The sequence below is a fragment of the Zingiber officinale genome, chromosome 2B (genome assembly GCF_018446385.1).
Source record: "Zingiber officinale cultivar Zhangliang chromosome 2B, Zo_v1.1, whole genome shotgun sequence".
In the NCBI taxonomy this organism is placed as follows: Eukaryota; Viridiplantae; Streptophyta; class Magnoliopsida; order Zingiberales; family Zingiberaceae; genus Zingiber; species Zingiber officinale.
Window position 1 is genome coordinate 62,545,710 of NC_055989.1, and position 26,213 is coordinate 62,571,922.

A 26,213-nucleotide genomic window follows, 5' to 3' on the forward strand; every position below is an offset into this window, starting at 1 on the left:
CGCCTCCAGCACAGTATAAAAGGGGGGTCGAGGTAGCAGCTCAAAATAACAACTTCTGAGCAATCCTAACGCTACAAGCTACTAACGAGACGATCCCGAAGTGCTGCAACATCATCCCGACAACCCGGAGCTTCAGCTTTCATTTTTTTGTTGTCAGTATTACTTAATTCTGTTGTACTTAATTCATATCTATACTATTGCGATTTAATAGTGAATTACCCAAAGTAATCGCTCAACGAGCGAGGGCCTTGGAGTAGGAGTCGCACAAGACTCCGAACCAAGTAAAAACACTTGGGTCTTTTCTGTGTTTGGTTTTTCCTTTATTTCCGCTGCATTACTCTCGAATGATTTCTGAATACAAAATGAACGAAATAGCCACGAGCGCTATTCACCCCGCCTTTAGTGCTTTCGATCCAATATTACTGATATTATTAAGGATAGAATTAAGAAGTTTAGTTTGGTCTCTTACTTCCTTGCGAAGGAGTCGCTTCTCCTTTCGAGGAAGTACCCTAGATGTCCGTAAATGGGTTACCCCTGTCACTAGGGCCCCTCGGGTGTATGATCTAAGGTATTCCCTCTATGAGGTTGGCAATTCCTACACAATCAATCAACATGACAAAGAGATCAAGGAGTCAAAAAAAAACAAGCAAAATCATCCAATGAATATAAACATAATATGAGTTTTACATCAAAATCAATCCACAATTACTCCCTCGTCCTAGAACAAAGACTCTACTCCATAGACGCTAGAGAAGAACCCGAAGACATGGTGAATCTAAACATACAACCCTCAAAAATGAAGAGAGAAAGAAGAAGTATGCTTATCCAATGACGATAAGTGATCTTCGGATCCAATCCTTTGCTTCTGGAGTTGAGGTGGTGATGGAAGGTTGTTGGATCGATGTCTTGGATGGCGTGGAATAACACCAGAATGAACCTCCTCTTGACGGCTCGCCTCCCGGCTCTCCCCCCTCGGAAATGGGGTTAAAATCCCTTTTATAGGCTAGGGCACGGCATGGCGGCAAGACTGTGCAAGGATGGCACGGTCGTGCCCTGATTGGGCTCTGGATGCACTGCACGACCATGCCAATTGGCACGGTCATGTAATGCTGGGGCCCGGTTCCTGGGGACACTGCCGTGTAGGGTTGGACGGTCGTGTGCTGCTTGGCCTCGTTCATTGGGTGCACGACCGTGCAGGGTTGCACGACCATGTTCTGATCTGCCTATGGTTTGGTCGCACGGTCGTGCAAAGGTTGCACGACCATGCATATCTTCCCTTCTGTTTAGCCACACGACTGTGCAAGAGTTACACGGTCGTGTTCTCTAGCTCGCTCCGGTGTATCGACAAACGTTGTTTTCGCTCTGAAAGTTGTCCCTGTCAACACAAAACCAAACAAAGAGCAGATATCCGTACAAAAGAGTATATATGATGAATACACGATAAAAGAGGCGATCATACAAAGAATATGTACGTATAAAGCAAGCAAATGTGCGTAAAAGCATGCATAAACTATCATAATATTTACGCACATCACACCCTCAGACTTGAACCTTTGCTTGTCCTCAAGCAAAACACTACAAACTATGTTCATGAGCGCCTGGCAGTGTTTCATAATCCCTAGTACATTCGCCTAACTCTATCAACTACTTTCATTGATAAGAATGATTGTGAAGTTACCTAAGTATGACCTAAGCATAAGTTCTTTGTGCTCGGTGCAATAAGTAGCTAAAACTCTTTAAGTTTCAATTCTTTATCCTAGTTAAGTCATCATACGATTGAGTTCCTAATGTTCCCGGTGATAGGCACTTACTTGCCACACACTTGGTTCATTTTTCTTAAGTTACACAAGGTCTCAAAGGATACTTCTTGGAATCAAGAGAAACATAACATTCATTTCCTTAGTAACCTAACTCGGTCTTAAAGGGGTGAATTGTTAGTTTTCACTCACGACAACTATTTTTTATCCCTTATTCATTTCATTTTTTTTGATGCTGTGTAGCACTAATCACACATGCGGGATGCATATGTTGGGATTTAGATTTTTCCAAATGAGCTTTCATGATCCGAGGTTGTCTAGTAACCAAAATATAAGTAAGAAGTCCCCATGGGAACATAAGTACTAACCAATTCAGATGAATCATAACTATTCCAAAAATATTTATACTATTCAAGCTTAAGTACTTACGTGTAGTGTAAATAAGATCCTTAAGGTTAGGCCAAAACTTATATCAAACTTCGTACAATACTTAGCTTATTTCATGCTACTAGAGATAGAGAAAAGAGATACACCAAACATACTAACACTATCTTGACAACTCGTAAACTAAGAAAATGCTAGTCATTTTGCTATCGGACAAGTAGCAGAAAAAGTAGAAGGTTTGATTTTCTCAAATATGCCTCAAAACCAAAAATGCGAATAAACAGCGCAAAGTGCAAATAAAAACATGAAACTAGAAAAATACAAATAAACAAAATAGACTAAAAATAAAGATATGCAAAGCAGAAAGGAAATGCAAAAGGAAAAGAAAACTTAAAAACTTGACTCAGGTTGTGCGGACAGACACAACATCTCCCCAGACTTAGACTTTTCATCGTCCCGATGAAATCAATACGGCGGCAGGGTGGGGATAAGGAGGTCCCCGATATGTGTCAGGGGGAAATCTAGGCATACCAGGAAGATGACCAAGATGTTGATGATATTGATATAGGGTGTCTACTTGTTGTCTAGTGATAACCATATCATCCATAACATTTCTCATTCTTTCCTGGTCAACATTATAGTCCTGAACGAACCCTGTCACTTGACTATAGAAGTCCCTAGTGAACTAAAAATGATCTTGTACCTCTCTAAACTGGTCATCAGATAACTTGAAGTGACCCTTCAACAATCGTTGTTGGGTATTTTGCTTCTCATGAAGGGAGTCTAAAGAGGTACGGAAGTCAGAAAAATCAAACCTAGAGGATCCCATGCCATGAGCAAAAGAGTGTCTAGGAGGTTTCGGATATCCAAAAGGCTGTGAGAGTCCTGATGACGAGGGCTCTTGGTGGTACTCGGGTTCTTCTACAATGGAGGGTACAGTCATGGGGTGTAAATTAGTAATCACCTAATTCACGGGGTCGCGAACTGAAGTGCGCTCGGGGCAAGGAAGAGGTAATGGAAAACCATTGGTTCTAGGGAATGCAAACCCATTCTCATCCCGATAAATCATCTTCATAGAAAGACAAGAATCGATGTTGATCTTGTCACTACCATGAATCACCTCTAATCCATCAAGTGCACAACCCAGATTGAATGTTACTTGGGTGATCAATCCACCAAACACTATCATCCCCGAAGATGCCTTAGCTGCCCTCCATAAAGTTTACAAAAAATGAAATCCTGAATCAAAATCAACTTTATTTAACATCGGCCAAAGAGAATACAGTTCTATCTTTCTAACTACCCCATCACTCTCTCCTCGACCAAAGATCATTTTGCTCATCACTCGGTGAAGGTATCTAAAGGTTGGGTTTTGCATGCGGGATGCTTTGGCTCTAGAGGGCTCATAAGAGTCTTTTTATTCATTCCGCCTAATTTCATCATCAAATCCTCAGGCACCACCAATGGGTAAACCAAAACAGTTATTGAAATCACTAAAATTCCACCGGACTTCTTTATTCATCATCCTAAAAGTTATGACCCCTACATAGTCATCTTCAGAAGAAAATTTAACATCAAGTGAGCTCAAAAATTCAAGGACTAGGCGAGGGTAGGTCGGTGCATGAGCGTACATAATATCATTCCAGTCTAAAGATCTTATCATCCAATCTACATCATCTCTAATTCCTAACATGCCCATAGTAATAGTATCCATATATTTAGTGCATGTAATTTTCCTAGCGACAAGGATATCATATCTAGCTTTTTGTTCATGATTTCTAAAAATGATATTGAACTCATTTTCGTTACCTTCGTCGTGTGCCACCCTTTTTCCTTTGCCTTTCGAAGTAGAAGCCTTCCCTTTGCCTTTGTCGCCTCCTGGTGCATCTCCTTCACCAGTTTCTTGTGGAAATGGGTCTTGAGGGAGGAGAAGGAAGGAAAAATCAGGAAGTTTCTTCTCTCTTTTTGGATTTGTGGCTTGAAGAAGTGTTAGATCTAGATGTAGATCTAGGCAAAAGTGAGCTCTAGAGGTGGGAAATCAGGGTTTGATGAGGTATAGTATAGAGGAGAAGGCTTTTGGGAAAGAAAGAGAAGGAAATAGGGTTTTTTGGAGAGGTGGGTGGCGCACACGGGCAAGGGCACAACCGTGTCTTATAGACACCCCCAGGTTAGGTATGGATCTGCACAGCCGTGCCGATTGGCACGCCCTCCTTTATTCTCCTTTCAGCCAAGGCCGCATGGTCGTGCCAGTTGGCACAGCCCAGTCCTTCCTCTTCTCTGGGCACGTCTCACGATCGTGCCAATTGGCACGACCCGAGTCATCTCCTTCTCTGGCATTCTCGCACGACCGTGCCAAGTGGCACGGCCTATGCCCTCCTTCTCTCTGCATAGGCCACACGATCGTGCAAGGTTGCATGGGTCATGACCTCCATCCTACTGTTGGCTTCGTACGACCGTGAGGAATCACACGCCTGACTCCTTTAGGCTCACGGTGACTCGCCTTTGTTGGGTTTTTCGGGTCGCGAAAACTGCTTTTCGCGTCGCGGAAACCCCGAAAGCCCCAGCCACTGATCCGTGCGAAGTAAAAACTTTCGAAAACAAAATTACGAGTACAAGTTTACCAACCTATAGATCTACACTAGAACTATATGTTAAGAGTTTACCCTTGATGCGTGCCTTTCGCGAAACCCGCTCGTTCAAGGTGCCGGATCTCAAGATTGTCAAAGTAGACAACCCTCTAGAAGTATCCACACGAACACAAGAAGGAGATCACCAAACTAAAGTGTGCTAGCACCTTAGTAGGGTTCGGCAAGATGAGGAGAGGGAGAGCAAGAAGAGAGAGCTCTATGAGGAAGAAGAGTTGAATGAATCAATTGAATGAAAAAATTCAATCTCATTCAATCACTAAAGTGGCCGGCCACAATGGGATTGTAACTCCCCATTCTCATTTAATGTGGCCATTAAAGAGATTTGTAACCTCCATGAGGTGGCACACACATATGCTAAACATGATGATGTGGTACATCATCATTGGCCACTTAATGCCAAGTCACAAATGATGTGGCATAAAGTTAAGTCAAACTTGACTCTTCCTCTTCCTCTCAAGTCAAGTCAAACTTGACTTAATCTCTCTCATGGTTAATCTAATCCAACCATTTAATTCAAGCTAATTTAATATAATGAATCTAATTCATTTAATTAAATTGATTCAATGAGTCATAATCTAAATTAGTCTCATTGAACACATGAATCAACTTGAGTCTAACTCAATTAGCTCAATTAGGATTACTCTTAATCCAATTTGATTCATCACATGAATCTAATCCTCTTGGTTCATCATATGAACCTAATCTCCATCTAATTATCCTTAGTGTGTGACCCTATAGGTTCTTGTAACGTTGGCAATTCCCCTAAACCCATTTAGGAGCATAAGTAATGAGCGGTATCTAGCAACACATCATTACTACCCAAGTTACAAGAATGTTGAGATCCAACATCACCTTGTGACTACTAATTGTGACTCCTCACAAAATATGGCATTGCCCTTCTATCCTAGACATCTAGATTGATCAATGTGAGGCATAGACCGTGTCATCCTCTGACCAATCTAAATCTTGAACTCCAAGTAGACTCACTAGATCAAATGAGCTCAATATCTCATATTGACTCATTTGGGCATGGCCATGCACTCGTGGTCTCACTCTATCAAGAATATCGATGTCACTCCCGTCATATAGGAGGGATAGATCCCATCTACATCACTCACATCCCTCTGCATAATTCGTTACATACCCAGTAATCGCCTTTATAGTCCACCCAGTTACGGGTGACGTTTGACGAAACTAAAGTACATAACTCCTTATGTAGGGATCCATGGTGACTTCAGGTCCAAGGACTAGTAGTCATACTAATAGCCACATGAGAAAGTATATGACACTCATATAACGATCCATGATACTTTCTCATGACGGGTCATTCAGTATACATTCTCCAATGCATACACATGTGTCAACTTGATATCTCTATATCCATGACTTGTGAGATCAAGTCATCGAGTTGACCTACATGTTAGCCTTATTGCATTAACATTATCCCTGAATGTTAATACTCGACTAGGAATGATTAAGAGTAGTATTCCCTATATCATTTCACTATCGGTTCAACTAACCGATTGATATAGGTGAGAACCTTCTACTCAAGTACGCTATTATACTTAGTTTATTTGGCACCAATACAAGTATAATAACCAAAACAAATGCCTTTATTTATATAAGAATATGATACAATAAGCCCATAATACAATCATCAAATGATTGGCTCTAGGGCTCTAACTAACAACATTTCTCTCATTCGATTCCTCCGATTCCTCCATGCCCATAGAATTCTCACGGCCATCTCGTGGAGGCTCTGCACATCCTAAAAACAAATACCCAAAAGTGAAGAAATAATAAAAATGCTCAAAACAATAATCTAGAATGAAAAACCCTTGGGTTGCCTCCCAAGAAGTGCTTGTTTTAGGTCTTTAGCTCGACCCCGTTTCAGTTAATGCAGACTAAACCCGTGGAAGCACGGCTCTCCTCCTAGGGTTAAAGCTCCAGTCTGCACTTTTAGTTTCTCTCGTGCAGGACAAATGTACTTCTTATTGCTCGCTGGAGGGGAACTCTCATGGAAACTGCACTCCTCGACCTTGTGTATGTTGATCTTGCTAGAATTGCCCTGAGAAGAGGAATTGCAGATGGAGAAATCAGATAAATCAAACTCGATCTTTTATTTGTCGATCTCCAAAGATAACCTGTGACTTTTTACATCGATGATGGCTCCAGCTGTGGCCAGGAATGGTCTTCCAAGGATGATCGATATCTTGGGGTCTTCCTCCATATCCAAGATAATGAAATCTGTGAGAACTATACTGATAGTTCGAAAACGTGCGATAGAGGGGGGGGGTGAATATCGCGCTTTAAAATTTTTCTTTATCTTTTAAAAAATAGAGTCAAGCACAGCGGTAAAGAATAGATAAATCTATTTACTTCGTTCGAAGCCTAGCTCGACTCCTACTCGAAGGCCTGCGGTCCATGACCGCACCGATGGGAAAATCACTATAACTCTTCTTTCTGAAATCCTTAGGAAAGAAGCAGATCGTACAGTTATAAGAATATAAGATAGTAACAACCCTATTATCTTATATGAAATTAAGTGCAATAAGAAATGTACCGACAGTAATAAAAAAAGGCTAAGGCGCAGTCGGTGCTTTTGAACGAAGTAGCTTGCTTAGCTTGATGAAGTCTTGGAACATGAGCACAAGGCAGAAAAGAACCTTTTTGATGATCAGAATTGTTCTGAGCCTCAGACCTCGAGCTCCATTTATAAGTGCCATTGTTGTTCGGTCGACCGATCCCTCTGTTCGGTCGACCGAACCCTCTCCCTTCCTTCCTGGCTGGAGTCTGACGCTGGCTCGATCTTTTGCATTAACTGATCTTTAATGGTTCGGTCGACCAATCCCATTATTCGGTCGACCGAACAGTGACCTTCCATGTTCATCGAGATCCACACTTAATGCACCATTAATGATTTTATTGTTCGGTCGACCAAACCTCATTTTCGGTCAACCAATTATGCTGTGATACCATGTTTGCGAGCCTGAACTGTTTTTCCAAATTTGCCTGTTCGATCGACCGAACCTTTTTTTGGTCGACTGATAAAATGCCTTGATCGGTTAATGGAACCTCCTGTTCAGTTGACTGAGCCCTTGGTAAATTGAAGGTTTCTGAGTGTTGGACGCATGACCGCTGACAGAGCCTGATTCTAAGTTCTGAGTCAAAAGTTATGACCATTTGAAGTCCATGGGGTCATATGATTTTGTAACACAAAGTTAGTTCGATATAACAATAATATTCCTGCAAAACAAAGTTAGCACAGTTATAATACATGAGTAGTAATGTGCATGAGTATAACAGTTAGGACTGTCTTGATCTCAACTTGGAAACCTTCCCGGTTTCTTCAGTTGGATCAGCGACCTTAGGTTGTTCCCTTTAGGAACCCGACCTCACTGTCGCTCCTCCAGTTATTTACCTTAACCTACCTGCCAAATGTTAGGTCCTCCAGACCTGTTTGGACTTTACTGTCTGGCCGTGACTAGGGCATTCCCGATTGAGTAAATAACTTGCACACTTAGCCAAATCATCAGATCATAACAAGACTTAACTTGAACCTTTGACAACATCAAAACTCAGGTTTGATTCTGGTGCACCTTGCACCAACAATCTCCTCCTTTTTGATGTTTGGCAACCAAGGTTCACAGTTAAGTTTAAAATATGCAGAGTTAAGTCAACAAACATTTAACTCTCCCCCTGAGTTTAATAACTCTCCCTAAATTTACTATCTCTCCCCCTTTGACACACATCAAAAATTGGGGTAATACTAACCAACATATTTAAAGTAAATCAAGAGAAAAAATTAAGAGTTTGAGTTAGAAAAATTACTTAATTTTTTTTTTAAAAAAAAAAATCAAGGTCTCTAAGTATAAGTTAGAAGTTATGTGATTGAAAATAATAGTAATTTTTTTTAAAAAAAACTTCATAAAATATTTTCATAAAAACTTAATAGAATTAAGTTAAAATTTTTGAAAATGTTTTTAGAACAACTTAAAAATTTCATGAATAAGTGTAAGTTAAAAAATAAGAAAGTATAAATTTTATGATTTGATAGAAAAATTTTCTAAGGAAAACTTTAGAAAATTTTATAAGAGAAAATAGTGAACTAAGTTTTGAAATTAATCTTTAGAATTTTTTTTTAAAAAAAAATGTTGATTCAAGAGTTAGGTTTTGAAAGGCTGAAACAAAATATTCTAATTAAGAACATTTATTTCAAGAAAATAAGTGTATAATTTTTGAAATATGTTGGAAAGAGAATTTTAAAAATACATAAGCTGAGTCTAAAAGAAATATTAAACCAATAAGTTTTGAAAACATGAATATTTTTTTTAAAAAAAATTCTAGGAAAGATTGGTTTTTAATAGATGTTAAGGCTCCCCCTTAATTAAAAAATCCTAAGGTCCACGCGGGATATGAAAAATATATGTTAGACCAAAATCTTGGAATAGTTTTTAATTTAATTAATTAATCTCATCATTTCTAAGTTATCAAACTAAATAAACCTATAGTTGTGTGAGATGATTCAAATTATTTTGGTAATTAGGTTAAAATAATAATTAATTAAAGTTTAATTTATGGTTAAAGTTTAAAGTTAATTTAATTAAAGATTTAATTATTGTTTTAATTAAAATAAATTAGGTTTGAGATTAAAAATTTATTGATTTATTTAATTTCTAATTTATTGCATAATTATTTAGAATTAATTAATTAAGGATTACTTTAAAGTTTATTTTAAAGTTAATTATTGAAAACATAATTAATTTAGGTTTACAAATTGATTCATTTATTTATTAGATTAATTGATCAAGTTAGTTAACTTAATTTAACTTTAATTATTAAATAATTTGATTAATTAAGAGGTAATTAATTAAATCAGTTTTGAGTTAGATTGATTTGGTTTATATTATAAAATTTTTTATATTAATAGTACTCTTTTCAATAATAAAAATTATTATCATTTTAAGTTAGAGTTTAATTTTGAGATGATTAAGCGTTAATTTAATTTAAATTTGAATTAAGTTTTAAACTTTAGTATTGAATTTAGGTCTAAATTAATTAAATTTTATGTCGTGTAAGTTTTTTTTTTAATTTAAGTTTTAGTTTAAATTTATATTTTTAAGATTTAAATTAAATTTTAGTTTAAGTTTTAATGAATTAATATATTAACCTTTAATTTAGTTAAGTTAAGTTTTAATTAATTTAAGTTTATTATTATTATTATTAAATTTATTTATTAATTTATGTTTTAGTTTAGAAATTTCAAGATTAATTTTTAAAGAGAATTAATTAATTAATTAGTGATTTCAAGTCTAATTAATTGATTAATCATTGAGTTATGAATTTAGAGTTGATTTAGTTTTCCTTTAAGTTTAATATTTAAAGTTTTAATTATAATTTTAAAAATTAAGTTTGAGTTTAAATGAGTGTTAATTTAATTTTAGTTTTAATTAGAATTAAGTTTTAACAAAGTTTTTTTAAAAAAAAATTAATTAAGTTTTAACAAAGTTTATTTAAAAAAAATTAATTAAGTTTTAATAAAGTTTTAAAAGAAATTTAATTAAGTTTTTAAGAAATTTAATTAAGTTTTAAAATAATTTAATTAAGTTTTTAATAAAGTTTTTTAAAAATAATTAATTTTTTATTTTAATTAAGTTTTTAAAAATAATTAAAAAAATAATTTTAAATAATTTTTTAAAAATAATTTTAATTAAGTTTAAAAATAATTTTAATTAAGTTTTAAAGTAATTTAATTATGTTTTTAATAAAGTTTTTAAAAATAATTATGTTTTTATTTTAATTAAGTTTTAAAATAATTTTTAAATTAAGTTTAAAATACATTTTTTTAATTAAGTTTAAAATAATTTTTTTTAATTAATTTTAAAATAATTTTTTAATTAAGTTTTAAAATAATTTTAATTTAGTTTTAAAATAATTTTAATTTAGTTTTAAAATAATTTTAATTTAGTTTTAAAATAATTTTAATTTAGTTTTAAAATAATTTAATTTAGTTTTAAAATAATTTTGATTTAGTTTTAAAATAATTTTAATTTAGTTTTAAAATAATTTTAATTTAGTTTTAAAATAATTTTAATTAAGTTTAAAATAATTTTTTAATTAAGTTTAAACTAGTTTTTTTTTAATTAAGTTTAAAATAATTTTTAAATTTTAATTAGATTTGAAATTTAATTAGGTTTGAAAAAGGTTATTGAACCCATGTTAGATTCAAACTTAACTTTGGGTTAATCAAGCAAGCTTCCTAAGGATAAGCTTTCAGTTCAGTGGCGAGGCTTATGACCTTCTTGTGTATCACCGGTGGACCACTTGCTGAAGACTTTCCAAACTGTTCCCGCTCAAAGAACTAAATACTAAATTTTGGTCCAAGTAGCCCATGTTTGACTGGGATAGTTTCGGTCAGATCCACTAAATCTATTGCACCAGGTAGAATTCCATATTCAGCCTAGACATGCCTTCGACAAAGCTTCCTTGACATACTATCATCCCAATCCATTCCGATGCAATGTTGTAGGGTTTGATAAACCTTTTTCATCTAACCATTCTAAGCAGAAAATAAACCTAAGTATGGTTTGTTTGTTTTATTTGGTTTATAGTCGAGTCCCGATTTGTTGTACACGGCTCGTTGCGACCCAAGTACCATATTTAGACACTTGGCTCCCAGTTCGAACTTTTCCAATATTTCCTTGAGTTGCTCGACTTGTCCTTTCAACTTGAAATTTTCTTCCTCAAGTTTTGTAACTTGAGTCGAAGTTCCAACTTGAACTTGATTAGTCGAGTTACTCAGGTTAACTTGCTCCTTAAGGTGGGCTATTTCCTTAAGTAGCAAGTTATTTTGTTTTTTAGATTTTTTTAATTTTTTAAACAAGCATTTAATTACTTTTAACATTTCAGACTTCGAATTGAAAGTTACCTTATCGGGTCCTTTTGAAATGGATGCAAATCCATGGCTTATCTCAGACTCGTCGTCGGACTCTGACTCATACTCATCTTCAGACTCGGATTCGGACTCTTCAGTCTTTGCCATAAATGCTATATGACTCAAGTGCTTTGGTTCTGGTTTTGTTCGGGGCTTAGCTTCCTTGTTTGGCCCTGCATACAAAGCTAACCCTTTCTTGGCTTGACTCAAGTTAGTCTGTTCATGTAATGTTAATTCACAAAATAGTTCGTCTAATTTAATAATGGAAAGATCCTTCGCAACTTTATAGGCATCTATAATAGATGCCCATAAGGAGTTTTAAGGGAATGAGTTAAGTGTCACTACAACAAAATCGCTCATAGACATCGGTTTTCCACCGGTGTCTATTTGATTTTCGACCGATGTCTATGAAGCAGATGTTAAAAGTCTGCCATTTTAGACATCGGGTTAAAATCGGTGTAGTATCACTTAACGACACCGGTCTTCGAATCGGTTATTAACCGGTGTAGTATCACTTAACGACACCGTTTCATCAACAGTGTAAAACCGATGTAATATTGTATGTTAATAACACCAGTTTTGGCAGCGGTAAATGACCGATGTAATATTACTTTATAACACCGGTTTTACATCGGTGGAAAACCGATGTAATATGTATATTTTTTAACAGCACAGATTTGATTTTAAAACCGACAATAACAAAAAAAAATACACAAATATTCACAAATTGTACAAATATTCATCATTCAATAATATCCATAAAATACACAAATATTCACAAATTATATAAATAATCTTCTTACAACAATATCCATAAAATACCCAAACATTCTTTTTACATCAAAAGCTAGCTAATAGATATCAAAATCAAAGTATAACATTCTGTTAACACATCAATGTACAGCTGTCTCAAATGTAATCTAGCATGCATTCAGCCCACTCGCACCGCACTTCATCAATTTCAACTCTGGAGTACTTGAGATTTGTAAACTGTAAAAACACATAAATCCACCATATGTCAAATAACTAAAACAAATGTGTGCATGTATCAAATAAAATAGAATACTGAGTTTTTAAAGGCTGCTGTGGAAGATAACGAATATAACAGTGAAGGAAGCATAGAAGAATAAAGAAAATGTTCATAGTTAACAAGCAAATGAAGAGATATACTATTTATTGTACTACCTCTGATGCCATCTTCCAAATCTCATAAGCAAGAATGCAACTGTGCCCTTTGTATACACATGGCTAATAGACATAATACAATAAGGAGCAAAAGCTATAAAATTCACCATCACCACGCAATCAATGAAGCAGGCAAACACAAGGTGGGTTGATATGCAGTGAATCAAAAGGCAACTGTGCCCTTTTTTTGTGGCTTTCATCTTTCCCAGATAATTCCTTCAGTGATTTTTGCTGCTAACTTGGTTTCTGTTTTTTCACATCTTTGTATTAGCGGAATGGATTAAGATTATAAAACCCTCTTACATTTCTTTTGCAGTTGGTTGATTTTGAGAGCTGGAAAATTATTTTCTCAGAATCTAAGAAAAGTGTTGGTTACTTCAGCAGAGTCTCTCTTCCAGAATATAATGTTCCTCGAGAGCAACAAGAAATGGAAATTCAAGCTAACATCTTTTCTTTTGGAGTAGTTTTACTGGAAATAATCAGTGGAAGACCTCCATATTGCAAGTAAAGAGGGTGTCTGATAAATTGGGTAAGATGCATATTTGAAAATATTTGATACTCAAAAACAGCATCAGCTTCTTGTAACAGATACTGAGGGCATAAACCCAAATTTGTTCTTATTTCCTACAAACTTCCGATAATCATTTGTTCCATGTAGTTTAGAAGCTTAATTCTCAACAAGCCCTCTAATCAGTTCATACAATAGTCAGGGTAAGTTAAAGGTTGTATTACCTCTATTTAGCTACCTTATCACATCCCAACTGAGGAAACCATAGCCTCGCTGCAAATCACAAGTTTCTTTCAACATTATCTTCCCTTTGGAGATTCATTAGTTGGAAAAGACATAACATTGTTTGCCCTTTGGGTTCGCTAGTCTCAAGATATATCCTTCTTGATCCAACAGTTTGTGATTCATATTAGTAGATTCATGCTATATATCCACGGCTCATTGTTCTTCTATGTTATACAGGCCATAAAGTATCTTCAAAACCCACAAGAGATAAGTAAACTAGTAGACCCTGAACTGAAAAACACAAAGTCAGAAGACCTCGCGGGTTACAGTTAGCCATGTGCATGAAGATGGGGGTCTAAAAGTGTATATCTAGTTAAGTAGGGTCATACTTGATGGTAGATGTACAAAAAAAAATTGGTTCTCAAAATTCAGAAAATACACTTAAACAATAAAAAAAAACTTAGTTTAGAGTCACAAAATGAACCTTTTGCTATGAAACAGGAGCCCAACATTTAAACAATCAAAATAAGGATTAGTATTGATTACCCATTTATCTTAATAGGTTAGGTTAAATTCGAGTATCAATCCTTTAATCCTAAGGTTACCATTTAAGATAGCTTATCCAGCCACTCTACTCACTGCATCTCCTAATCTCTATTTCCTTTCTTCTTAGGCAATCATTTAGTCTCCAACTAGTATATGGTTTGTAACAAAAGCATAGCATTCGGTTTGTATAAAAAAAATCATTGTAACAAAAGCATAGCATCCGGTTTGTATCAAAAAATCATAGCAAGCACGAGTTTGTAAATCACGAATAAGTATTGGCAACATAATAGGCAATGAATGAGCCATATTGGAATTCAAGCAGGACAAATTGAACTTGAGATTAAGTATTGCATAAAGAAAGAATTGGATTTACCATATCCTTCCATAGAGATAATTTGTAAATCACCACCAAAATAGCGAGCATAGAGACGACTAATTGGAAGCCCATAACCATAACCAGCCATAATTACTCCATCTGAGCTTCCTTCATCGTTTTCCTCGAGTGGATTTTTAGCAGTGCTATAGAGATATGTGAAAATCTTTGGAAGACCACTTCTTGGTATGCCACCCCCTTCATCTGATATCTGAAATAATTGATAGCATATCAAGATCAGTATTCCAAAGCTAGAAAAACTAGATGATTGATATGTAACAAGAAATTCCTCGAACCATGAGTATTAACAAACAGAGAAATGCCATAAGATATAATTTAATGATATTAAGAAGAAGATAAATTACAAAAATTAGAAAATTTTTGCATTTATCCAGGTGTTATACTTGTATCAACAGCAGATGCTGATATACATGTTGGCAGTAAAAGATTTTCAACAGGCTCTGACGTATTCTTGTATGCATATAGTCAGATATAGACAAAGTGGAAGACTCTTGGATTTCACATAATCATTGTCTGGTTTAAAAATAACCAGTAGCAATGAGCCCCAAATTCATGAAATATTTGAGAATTTCCCTAACTTTCATTTGTAATAGTTTTCTGATAAATCTGATTAACCACTTTAAAGAGTGAGGAGTTAGTCCAATTATGTTCTTCAATGTATAATTGTTCTCTGTCTTGCAAATCTACATCTGGTGGTTCTGCAGTATCAACACTTTTCAAGAAATAAAAAATGCCTGCAAGACATCAGTAACTGTCAAGAATTCCCAAAGAAAATATAATTTAAATTCATATTTTTCATCTTCACTACATCTAGTTTCTATTTTCTAGAGTACCTAGTATTCTGTGTTAAATTCAAATTCTGCAACTTGCCAAGACAGCATGAATTTTTAACTAATCCTTTCTTATTCTTGAAGTATTGCAATCTTGCTTACCAAGCAGAATAACAATAATTGAACATTAAGTATTTATTGGTATCGTACCTTTATTGTAACATCTTCAATCCCATCAGCGACAATAATTCTAACAGGAGGGGCATTCTTATCAGAATTCATAAAACATTCTTGAACCGCACGCAGAGAGTTTTTTACCAACTCAAAGACCATAAGGTGCAAATGAGAAGGAACATACCTGGTCCACAGTAGCAAGTTGAAAGAAATAATCAGATAAGTCATAAATATACAATATCATTAAAAAATTATTTATACAGTAAGGATGTGAACCTCAAACAAAAAGAAAGTTATAATAATATTACTCTGAAACGAGAGGATTGGTTATACTAATTCCTCCTCCTCGCGCTCTCCCCTGCCTTGTGTCTCTTGGGGAAGCACGAGTTTGGGATGAGGATCATGGCCTTCGTGACCTTCTGCGGGCTGAGGACGGGGGACCTGAGGCTGATCGCTAGGACTGTGCTGCCGAAAATTTTCTTGGAGAACCTCCATCTACATGCATGCGAGGTGCTGAAAGGGAGGCGAGCTGTTGTGCTCACCACCTTGCCGAGGCTCATGGTGGAGGGATTCTTGAAGGAGTACTTAGAGGTGGGGGAGGTGGTGGGGGCGGAGCTGCAGGTGGTGAAGGGCTGCTACTTCACGGGGGTCATCTCTTGGCCTGACAAACAGAGAGCTCTCAGGGACATGGTCAAGGCCGGTGCAGCCATTGTGAACCTCTCCAATGTCCACCACCACCAACTCTCGGCCAAGGTTGGACCTGCATTTCTTTCGATTCCACGTTAGTCGATCAAAGATATGAGTTAAAAGTGATTGTTTTATTTTTCAGGAAATTTATGTCGTGAGAGAGGAGGAATCAAGGAGTGAGAGCAGCAAAATGCCGAGAAACAAGTACCCAAAGCCACTTGTGTTCCATGACGGAAGACTGGCTTTTCTCCCGACGCCATGCGAGATGATGGCGTTCTTCATGTGGATACTCGTGGCAATCCCTTTGGCCGTGTTCAGGATCGCGATGGGGATTGTTTTCCCTTATAAAATATCCATCTTCATCGCCGCCGTCACCGGAATCCGATTCCGGAGGGCCGGAGATGGGAAAGCGAACGGGGAGAAGAAGGGGGTGGTGTACGTGTGCACGCACCGGACGCTATTGGACCCAGTGATGCTGTGCTCGGCGCTGGAGAGGACGGTGCCGGCCGTGACGTACAGCCTGAGCCGGGGTCGGAGGCGTTGGCGCCGATGCGGACTGTGTGGCTGACCCGGGACAGGGGACGAGACGCGGCGACGATGCGGCGGCTGCTGGCGGTGGAGGGGGGCCTGGCAGTGTGCCCGGAGGGGACGACGTGCCGGGAGCCGTACCTGCTGCGGTTCAGCCCGCTGTTCGCGGAGGTGGCGGAGGATGTGGTACCGGTGGCTCTGGACGCGCGGGTGGGAATGTTGTATGCTACCAAGGCCTCCTCTTCTCAACCAAATGGAGGAGTTGGAGGAGATGCGGTGTGGTTGGACGGAGAAGCAAGTTCGTCGTGTCTTGATCCTGATCGGGAGAGGATCTAGGAAGGGGGGAAGAGGGAGATGAGGTTGAGAGAGATGGTCGGAAGTTTAGGTTTAGGCTGAGAGAGATGGTCGGATGGTCGGAGGTTTAGGTTATCGCGAGAGAGATGTCGTGCGGAGGAAGGGCGGGATAAAGATTTAGGTTTGGAGGGAATTCACAGTGTGCAGATTTTGGCTTGTGGGGAAAAATTAAAATATTATTTGGGTTCATTAACATCGGATTTTAAAAATCGATGTTAAAATCGGTGTCTATTAACCAAAAAAAGGGCGCTCATAGACATCGCCTAAAAAACCGATGTCTATGAGCTAAAATCTGTGCTCATAGACACCGATTTTTAGAAAAACCGGTGTAAAATACTCAAAGACATCGGTTTTAGCCTAAAACCGTTGTTGTTCCACTGATGTCTATGAGCGATTTTGTTGTAGTGTGTATACCTGATGATATCACGATTCTCAAGTTGATGGCCGATGATATGTAGTCCATTTAGGATGTCCTTAATCCTCATGTGTAGTTGGCTTGCCGACTCACCATCTAGCATTTTAATATTTAGTAATGAATTTAATAAAAGATCACGCTTTATTACCTTTGTATCATTTGTCCCTTCATGTAGTTTCCTTTCAAGTTGAAATTTTCTTCCTCAAGTTTTGTAACTTAAGGTGAAGTTCCAACTTGAATTTGATTAGTCGAGTTACTCAAGTTAACTTGCTCCTTAAGGTGATCTATTTCCTTAAGTAACAAGTTATTTTGTTTTTTTAGATTTTGTTAATTTTTTAAACAAGCATTTAATTACTTTTAACATTTCAGACTTCGAATTGAAAGTTACCTTATCGGGTCCTTTTGAAATGGATGCAAATCCATGGCTTATCTCAGACTCGTCGTCGGACTCTAACTCATACTCATCTTCAAACTCGGATTCAGACTCTTCAGTCTTTGCCATAAATGCTATATGACTCAAGTGCTTTGGTTCTGGCTTTGTTCGGGGCTTAGCTTCCTTGTTTGGCCCTGCATACAAAGCTAACCCTTTCTTGGCTTGACTCAAGTTAGTCTGTTCATGTAATGTTAATTCATAAAATAGTTCGTCTAATTTAATAATGGAAAGATCCTTCGCAACTTTATAGGCATCTATAATAGATGCCCATAAGGAGTTTCGAGGGAACGAGTTAAGCGTATACCTGATGGTATCACGATTCTCAAGTTGATGGCCGATGATATGTAGTCCATTTAGGATGTCCTTAATCCTCATGTGTAGTTGGCTTGCCGACTCACCATCTAGCATTTTAATATTTAGTAATGAATTTAATAAAAGATCACGCTTTATTACCTTTGTATCATTTGTCCCTTCATGTAGTTTAACTAACTTATCCCACAAATCTTTTGCATTATCGAAGGGGCCGACTCGTTTTAATTCTTCTTTTGATAATCCACATTGTAAAGTGTTGAGTGCCTTTGAATCAATTTGTACTTTCTTCTTTATTTCTTCTATCCATTCCTCTGGATTGTTGACTGGTGATGTGTAGGCGCATTGGATAATGAGCCATTGATCAATGTCTGTTTTGAGAAAAACTTTCATCCTCTTTTTCTAGTATGGGAAATCACTTCCATCGAATAGCAGAGGATGCACGGTCGAATATCCCTCGGATTGTGTCATTTGTTCTTGCACCAAAAATTGAGAACCAAAAAGAATTTCCAAGACTCTTGTCTTGGGATTAACAGTGTTTGAAAAATAAAAAAAAATATTCTAAGAAAAAAAATTAAGAAAAGAAAAAGTTTTAGAAGATGCTTTGAAAAATGGTTAAGTAATTTCAGAGCTAACGAGGCTCTGATACCAATTGATAGATCGAAAACGTTCGATAGAGGGGGGTGAATATCGCGCTTTAAAACTTTTCTTTATCTTTTAAAAACAGAGTCGTGCACAGCGGAAAAGAATAGACAAGTCTGTTTACTTCGTTTGGAGCCTAGCTCGACTCCTACTCAAAGGCCCGCTTTCCTTGACCGCAACGATGGGCAAATCGCTATAACTCTTCTTTCCAAAATTCTTAGGAATGAAGCAGATCGTACAGCTACAAGAATATAAGATAGTAACAACCCTACTATCTTATATGAAATTAAGTGCAATAAGAAATGTACCAACAGTAATAAAAAAAGGTTGAGGCGTAGTCGGTGCTTTTGAACGAAGTAGCTTGCTTAGCTTGATGAAGGCTTGGAACATGAGCAACAAGCAGAAAAGAACCTTTTTGATGATCAGAATTATTCTGAGCCTAAGACCTCGAGCTCCTTTTATAAGTGTCATTATTGTTCGATCGACCGAGCCCTCTGTTCGATCGACCGAACCTGCTCCCTTCCTTCCTGGCTGGAGTCTGACACTGGCTCGATCTTTTTCATTAACTGATCTTTAATGGTTTGGTCGACCGATCCAATTGTTTAGTAGACCGAACAGTGACCTTCCATGTTCGTCAAGATCCGCACTTAATGCTCCATTAATGATTTTATTGTTCAGTCGACCGAACCTCATTTTCGGTCGATCGATCATGATGGGATACCATGTTTGCGACCTGAACTATTTTTGCCAAATTTGCCTGTTCAGTCAACCGAACCTTTTTTGGTCGACTGATAAAATGCCTTGATCGATCAACTGAACCTCCTGTTCAGTCGACTGAACCCTTGGTAAATTGAAGGTTTCTGAGTATTGGATGCATGGCCGCTAACAGAGCCTGATTCTGAGTTCTGAGTCAAAAGTTATGACCATTTGAAATCCAATGGGGCATATGATTCTGCAACACAAAGTTACTTCGATATAACAATAATATTCTGCAAAACAAAGTTAGCACAGTTATAATACATGAGTAGTAATATGCATGAGTATAACAGTTAGTACTGTCTTAATCTCAACTTGGAAACCTTCCCGGTTTTTCAGTTGGATCAGCGACCTTAGGTTGTTCCCCTCAGAAACCTGACCTCACTGTTGCTCCTCCAGTTATTTACCTCAACCTACCTGCCAAACGTTAGGTCCTCCAAACCTGTTTGGACTTTACTGTCTGGTCGTGACTAGGTCATTCCCGATTAAGTAAATAACTTGCACACTTAGCCAAATCATCAGATCATAACAAGACTTAACTTGAACCTTTGACACATCAAAACTCAGGTTTGATTCTGGTGCACCTTGCACCAACATATACATCCACCCACTTCTACTGGCACGTCTTCCACTATTCCCATTGGGTATCTGCATGAATGGTCAACTAATTGCAGTGCCATAGTGGTCAGTTTAATGTTCTGGAGGCCTAGCTTCTTGCATAAAGAGTACGGAAGTAGGCTAACGCTGGCCCCCCAAGTCGTAGAAAGCTCTCGGTATAAGTTCAGAGCCAATTTTGCATGGTATGGAGAAACTTCTTGGATCTTGAATCTTTGGTGGAGAAATTGCCATGAGGATAGCACTGCAATTCTCTGTTAATGCTATGGTTTCGAAGTCACTCTTCTGCCTCCTGTTGGATAGAATACCCTTTAAGAACTTTATGAACTTCGGTATTTGGTGCAGTGCATCTATCAGTGGCACTTTTATGCAAATCTCCTTGATCTTCTTCAAGAATCGGTTGAACTCATCATCCTTCTGGGAGGTTATCAGTTTTTGAGGTAAGGGAATCGTCCGGTTCTATGGGGGAACTTGAAGAGTTTCTTTAATTTTTTTAGTAGTCTCCTCTCCATCCCTGTTTTGAGTCTTATTGGGCATCAGGAGAGAGGGTTCTTTCCCTGAGTTAGGTTCCTTCTGAGTAATGGTTTGGAGGTCTCCCACAGTACGTCCGCTCCTCAACTCAATATGGTTGCAGTGTTCCACTGGGTTTATATCTAGTTTCCCTGGAAATGCCCCCTGTGCTCTTTAGATGGATTGGGCTATCTGGGATATCTGGTTGTCTTGCATCTTTTGATGTTTTTCATAATTTTTCATTCTTTGAGTTAACAGCTTGATCTCATTCTTCATCTCTGTTGGCTTTGAGAGGGCTTCTTCAAACATCTTTTCAATTCTGGACAATTGTGAAGGTTGTTGTTGAAAAGTTTGTTGTCCAGCTGAGTAGTTCAGCTGCCCAGGTGAGTAGCTCTGTTGTCCATGTTAATAGCTTTGTTTTGCTGACCCTTGATCCTGATTGTTCCGGTATGAGAAGTTTGGGTGATTCCTCCAGCCTGGATTAATGGTTCTAATAATTCATATTTTATTCCTATTAAAGGATAAACATCTCCCACTGCAACAGCTGCCACTTTTACAGCAGTGCCCATGTGGATGGTGTTTTTATTTTCATTTAGTTGTTGGGTTTCCTAGAACCCTGTAATGAATTGCGGTCATGACTAATGGCATCTGTATCTACACTCCAGGTTCTGGTAGATAACACCACTAAACATGTTTCAACTAATGAATTAAATACACCTATATTGTTCTTTAGTTCTAAAAGGACAGACTACCTTAATGTCCAAGTCCTATTTCCAATTATTACAATCGGGACTACTAAGTCTTTTCTATAGTGTAACAACAAGGGAATTGACAAACATTTTAAATCCTAAGAATCACAAAAATATTTGGTCAAGATCAATTCCTTAAAATCCCCATGAATTTTGTATGCCACGATAGTGTGGACGTATACAAAATCAAAGAAGAGATTTTATCCATTAATTTTATTATCTCGTCAACTTTACTTTATGACGAATAAAATTAATAGTTGATCTTTCTTTGATCAAATATTTGGTTAAAACTTTTGAATTTAAAATAACATTGATTCCTCAAACAATATTATTTAAATTCACCAACACCTCAAACACCGTGAATTTTGCATGCCACGATAGTGTGGACGTATACAAAATTTAAACATTTGTAAGAGGAGGGGTTTACCCATTAATTATCTTATCAATAAATCTTTATGACAAATAAAATTACCTCAAACACCGTGAATTTTGTATGCCACGATAGTGTGGACGTATACAAAATCAAACATTTGTAAGAGGGGTTTTTAATTTTATTATCTTGTCAACTTATTTATTTGACAAATCAAAAGTTGGTTTTCTTCAGTCACACAAATAATAGCAGTGACTCCGATGAGGAGGATACTATTAGACGTGCCTAAGTGTATACCATTACTTGACACTAAGTCCGTTAATAAGATTGTGTCCCTTCCGATGGGGAAGATCACGCGCTCTTAATTAACTTCCTATAGTCATCCAAAATGGAAGTTTAAGCTAGTAATCCGCAAACAAGCTCATCCGATATGGAGGAAGGCACTCAGAGCCAACGCGCAAGCTTGTTGCATCACTTATAAACTAATAATGGAGACCGTGGAATTTATTTAAAAATAAATCCCTCTCCCACTTAGTTATTTAAAGTGAGGAATTTTGACTATGCTAGCCTACTTAGCATGCATACTAACAAGCACACACAACACAGCATAAAAAGCAATAAATAGAAAAACTAATTTTCAACTATTATGGCTTTTATCTATTGTTGTCCTCCGTGTGTCGTCAACCCTAGCTGCTGCCATCTTTGGCTACCGCCACCGGGTCTAGTTGTCGCATCCATCTTGCTCCTTGTTCCGCTGCGCCTCTGATCCTCAAAAGGTTCCACGCCTTGCAAGATTCGATCCACGACATAAATAGAATTTTACATTTTTCGATCCTATATTCATCGAAGGAATGTACATATAAACTAGATCGAACATAAAATAAAATTTACATCCATCGATCCTATATTCCATAAAAGGAATGTACATGTAACTAGATCAAAAAATAAAATCCTAATAAAACTAAATACAGTTCCTGCTGTATTTTATTATACAATCATGCACACAATAAAATGCCCTTGACATGTCCAAGGGTCCAATCACACACATAATAACTATAAGCCATAATAGTTGGATCCTGCATTCACAAAGTTAGCACATCCTACTATTATCCTGCCTAAATTATGTATGACATGTGCATAATTAAACTAATACCAAATATACAGAGGCAAAACCCTAGCTCTGATACCAATTGTTGGTTGCTACACAGAAAACCTAATGGTTCCACTGTACAAAAATTTTGTACAAAGGTCTGAACCTTTTCCTAGCTACCATGTGTTCTTTTAAATTAAACTTGGATCGCCTGCGGAACTTAACACATTTGATCCAAAGTTTAATCTATTTGTTCTTTTAGGTTTAGACTCGGATCTCCTGCGGAACTTAACACGTTCGATCCAAATCACCTAGGTTATTAATTTCATTAAATATTAATTTCTAAAATTGGCTTCCAGTACTGACATGGCGAGGCACATGGCCTTCTTGGATATGGGAACAACCACCACCGACTAGACAAAGCCTTTTAAGGAAAGTTAATATTTAATTTCCTTAAATAACTTTAGGTCAACCGAAAAGAACAATCAAATCACAAGAAAAAGAAAAAAAAATAGAAGAACACAACATCGAAAACAAATTCGAAATACTAGAATCGCATGCCTCTTGTATTTGGTATTATTTCCAAAAATAACTAGTATGATGCGGAAAGGAAAAATACTAGTTATACCTTTTAGAAAGACCTCTTGATCTTCTACCGTATTCCTCTTCTAACCTCGGACGTTGTGTGGGCAACGATCTTCCGAGATGAGAACCACCAAGCACCTTCTTCTTCCTTACAAGTTTCGGCCATCAAAACTTCTCCTAGGATGAAGAGGTTCGGCCACCACCACCATGTTCCAAGGGATGCTAGAAACAAAACTTTCTTTCTCTCCTTCTTCTTCTTCTTCTTCTCTAAACTTGATCCGGCCACCATATGAATCTCCATAAGAAGGATGAGGTTCGGCCATCAAAGAGAAGAGAGGAGGAGAGGATGGCCGGCCACACCAAGGAAGAAAAAGAGGGAGAAAATAGAATAGAGTTGTTTACCATGAAGCCTTCTCTACCCCCTCTTTTATAATCCTTGGTCTTGGCAAATAAGGAAAATTTAATAAAAACTTCCTTAATTCTTTTTCCATTGAAAAGGAAAATTTATTTAATTAAAAACAATTTTTCTTTTCAATTTACAATGGCCGGCCACACCATAAAATTTCCAAGCAAATAAAATTTTAAACACAAATTAAAACTTCCTTATTTGCTTCCGGAAATTTATAAAAAATTTCTCCAATAATTTTTCCCTTCATGATTGGTTAATAAAAAGGAAATTTTATAAATTAAAATCTTTCTTTTAACATGTGGATAAAAAAAAGTTATCTCTAAAAATTAAAATCTCTTTTAATCTACAAATAAGGAAAGATATTAAATCTTCTCTTAATCTTTTGTAGAAACTAATAAAAGAGAATTTTTTTAATTTTTAAACTTTCTTTTAAATAATAAACATGATTAATAGGAAAGTTTTTACCAAAATTAAAATCAACCTTTTAATCTACAAATAAGGAAAGAGATTTAGCTCTTCTCTTAATCTTTTGTAGAATCTTATAAAAGAAAAGATTTAAATTTTTAAACTCTCTTTTAAATCATGTTATCCACATAAGAAAAATTTTAAAAATAAAAATCCTTTTATTTAAATTTGGGCCGAACACACCAAGCTTGAACCCAAGATAGGGTCGGCCACCTTGAAGCACCCATGAACCAAACTTAGGCCGACCCTAGCTTGGTCTCCAAGCTAGCTTGGCCAGCCCCTATGGGATGGGTAAGAAGGTGGGTATAGGTGAGTATAGTACTCTATAATTAAGAGGCTACGATAGGGACGGAGAAGAGGAATTGGTTTTGGTCTCCCGATAAAATTAAGCATCCCGTGTTCGCCCCGAACACACAACTTAATTTTATCAATAATAATTCATTCCACTAGAGAACTATTATTAAACTACCGCACCAATCCCAAATTACATTTTGGGCTCCTTCTTATTATGAGTGTGTTAGTCTCCCTGTGTTTAAGATGTCGAATGTCCACTAATTAAGTAAGTTACTAACAACTCACTTAATTAATATCTAGCTCCAAGAGTAGTACCACTCAACTTCATCGTCATGTTGGACTAAGTCCACCTGCAGGGTTTAACATGACAATCCTTATGAGCTCCTCTTGGGGACATTCTCAACTTAGATCACTAGGACACAGTTTCCTTCTATAATCAACAACACACACTATAAGTGATATCATTTCCCAACTTATCGGGCTTATTGATTTATCGAACTAAATCTCACCCATTGATAAATTAAAGAAATAAATATCAAATATATGTGCTTGTTATTATATTAGGATTAAGAGCACACACTTCCATAATAACTGAGGTCTTTGTTCCTTTATAAAGTCAGTATAAAAGAAACAACCTCAAATTGTAACGACCCGGCCCTCTTGGCCCATTTGGCGGCCCATTTGGCGGCCCATTTGGCGACCCTCGGGTCGTCGACCGTCGGCCCTTATGTCGTTGGCCCATTTGGCGACCTCTCATGTCGTCGACCGACGACCCTTGGCCGTGCCGTTACTCACTAGGACTTTCCACCCCTGGCAGTGGATTTTTGCCTTCCCCAGGATTCGAACTCTAGAACTCCAGGCTAAGTAGTAGAGTTTATGAATCCTGGTAACCAAGTGAGATCCGAGGGTCGCCAAATGGGCCGCCAAATGGGCCAAGAGGGCTGGGTCATTACAATTTGAGGTTGTTTCTTTTATACTGACTTTATGTTTAAACAGATTCTAAATCTACACCAAATTGTGAGTTGCTACTTTTTTATTGTAACGACCCGACCCTTTGGCCTCTTGGGCGGCCCATGTGGTAGCCCAACTGGCGGCCCTTATGTCGTCGGCCCATTTGGCGACCTCTCATGTCGTCGACCGACGACCCTTGGCCGTGCCGTTACTCACTAGGACTTTCCACCTGGCTTGATTTCTTCCCCAGATTCGAACTCCAGACCTCCAGGCTAAGTACTAGAGTTTATGAATCCTCGCAACCAAGTGAGATGATCTCACTTGGTGATTCATAAACTCTAGTACTTAAGCTGGAGGTCTAGAGTTCGAACTGGGAAGGCCACTGCCATGGGTGGAAAGTCCTAGTGAGTAACGACGCGGCCATCGGTCGACGACATAAGGGCCGCCAGTTGGGCTACCACATGGGCCGCCCAAGAGGCCAAAGGGTTGGGTCGTTACAATAAAAAGGCGCCTTTTATTATAGCTA

The 26,213-nt window shown here is 37.3% G+C and overlaps 1 protein-coding gene and 1 pseudogene across 1 annotated transcript; one reads left to right on the forward strand and one right to left on the reverse strand.

Annotated features, from left to right (window-relative positions):
- Positions 1 to 14,320: 14,320 nt before the first annotated feature.
- On the reverse strand, positions 14,321 to 15,703 carry LOC122049144 (pyruvate dehydrogenase (acetyl-transferring) kinase, mitochondrial-like). The gene is made up of 2 exons (XM_042610583.1): positions 15,562 to 15,703; positions 14,321 to 14,771 (listed from the first exon to the last, which is right to left on the reverse strand). The coding sequence occupies exons 1-2, from the start codon at positions 15,682 to 15,684 to the stop codon at positions 14,502 to 14,504; spliced, it is 393 nt and encodes a 130-aa protein (XP_042466517.1). The 5' UTR covers positions 15,685 to 15,703; the 3' UTR covers positions 14,321 to 14,501.
- Positions 15,704 to 15,918: 215 nt separating this feature from the next.
- On the forward strand, positions 15,919 to 21,259 carry LOC122048300 (annotated as a pseudogene).
- The last annotated feature ends 4,954 nt before the right edge of the window (positions 21,260 to 26,213 follow it).

Excerpts from the sequence above, each read along its gene's own strand:
- LOC122049144 (XM_042610583.1), bottom strand. The coding sequence starts at position 15,684 with ATGGTCTTTGAGTTGGTAAAAAACTCTCTGCGTGCGGTTCAAGAATGT. Across the intron at positions 14,772-15,561 it reads TTGAAGATGTTACAATAAAG|ATATCAGATGAAGGGGGTGG; the intron begins GTACGATACCAA and ends CAATTATTTCAG.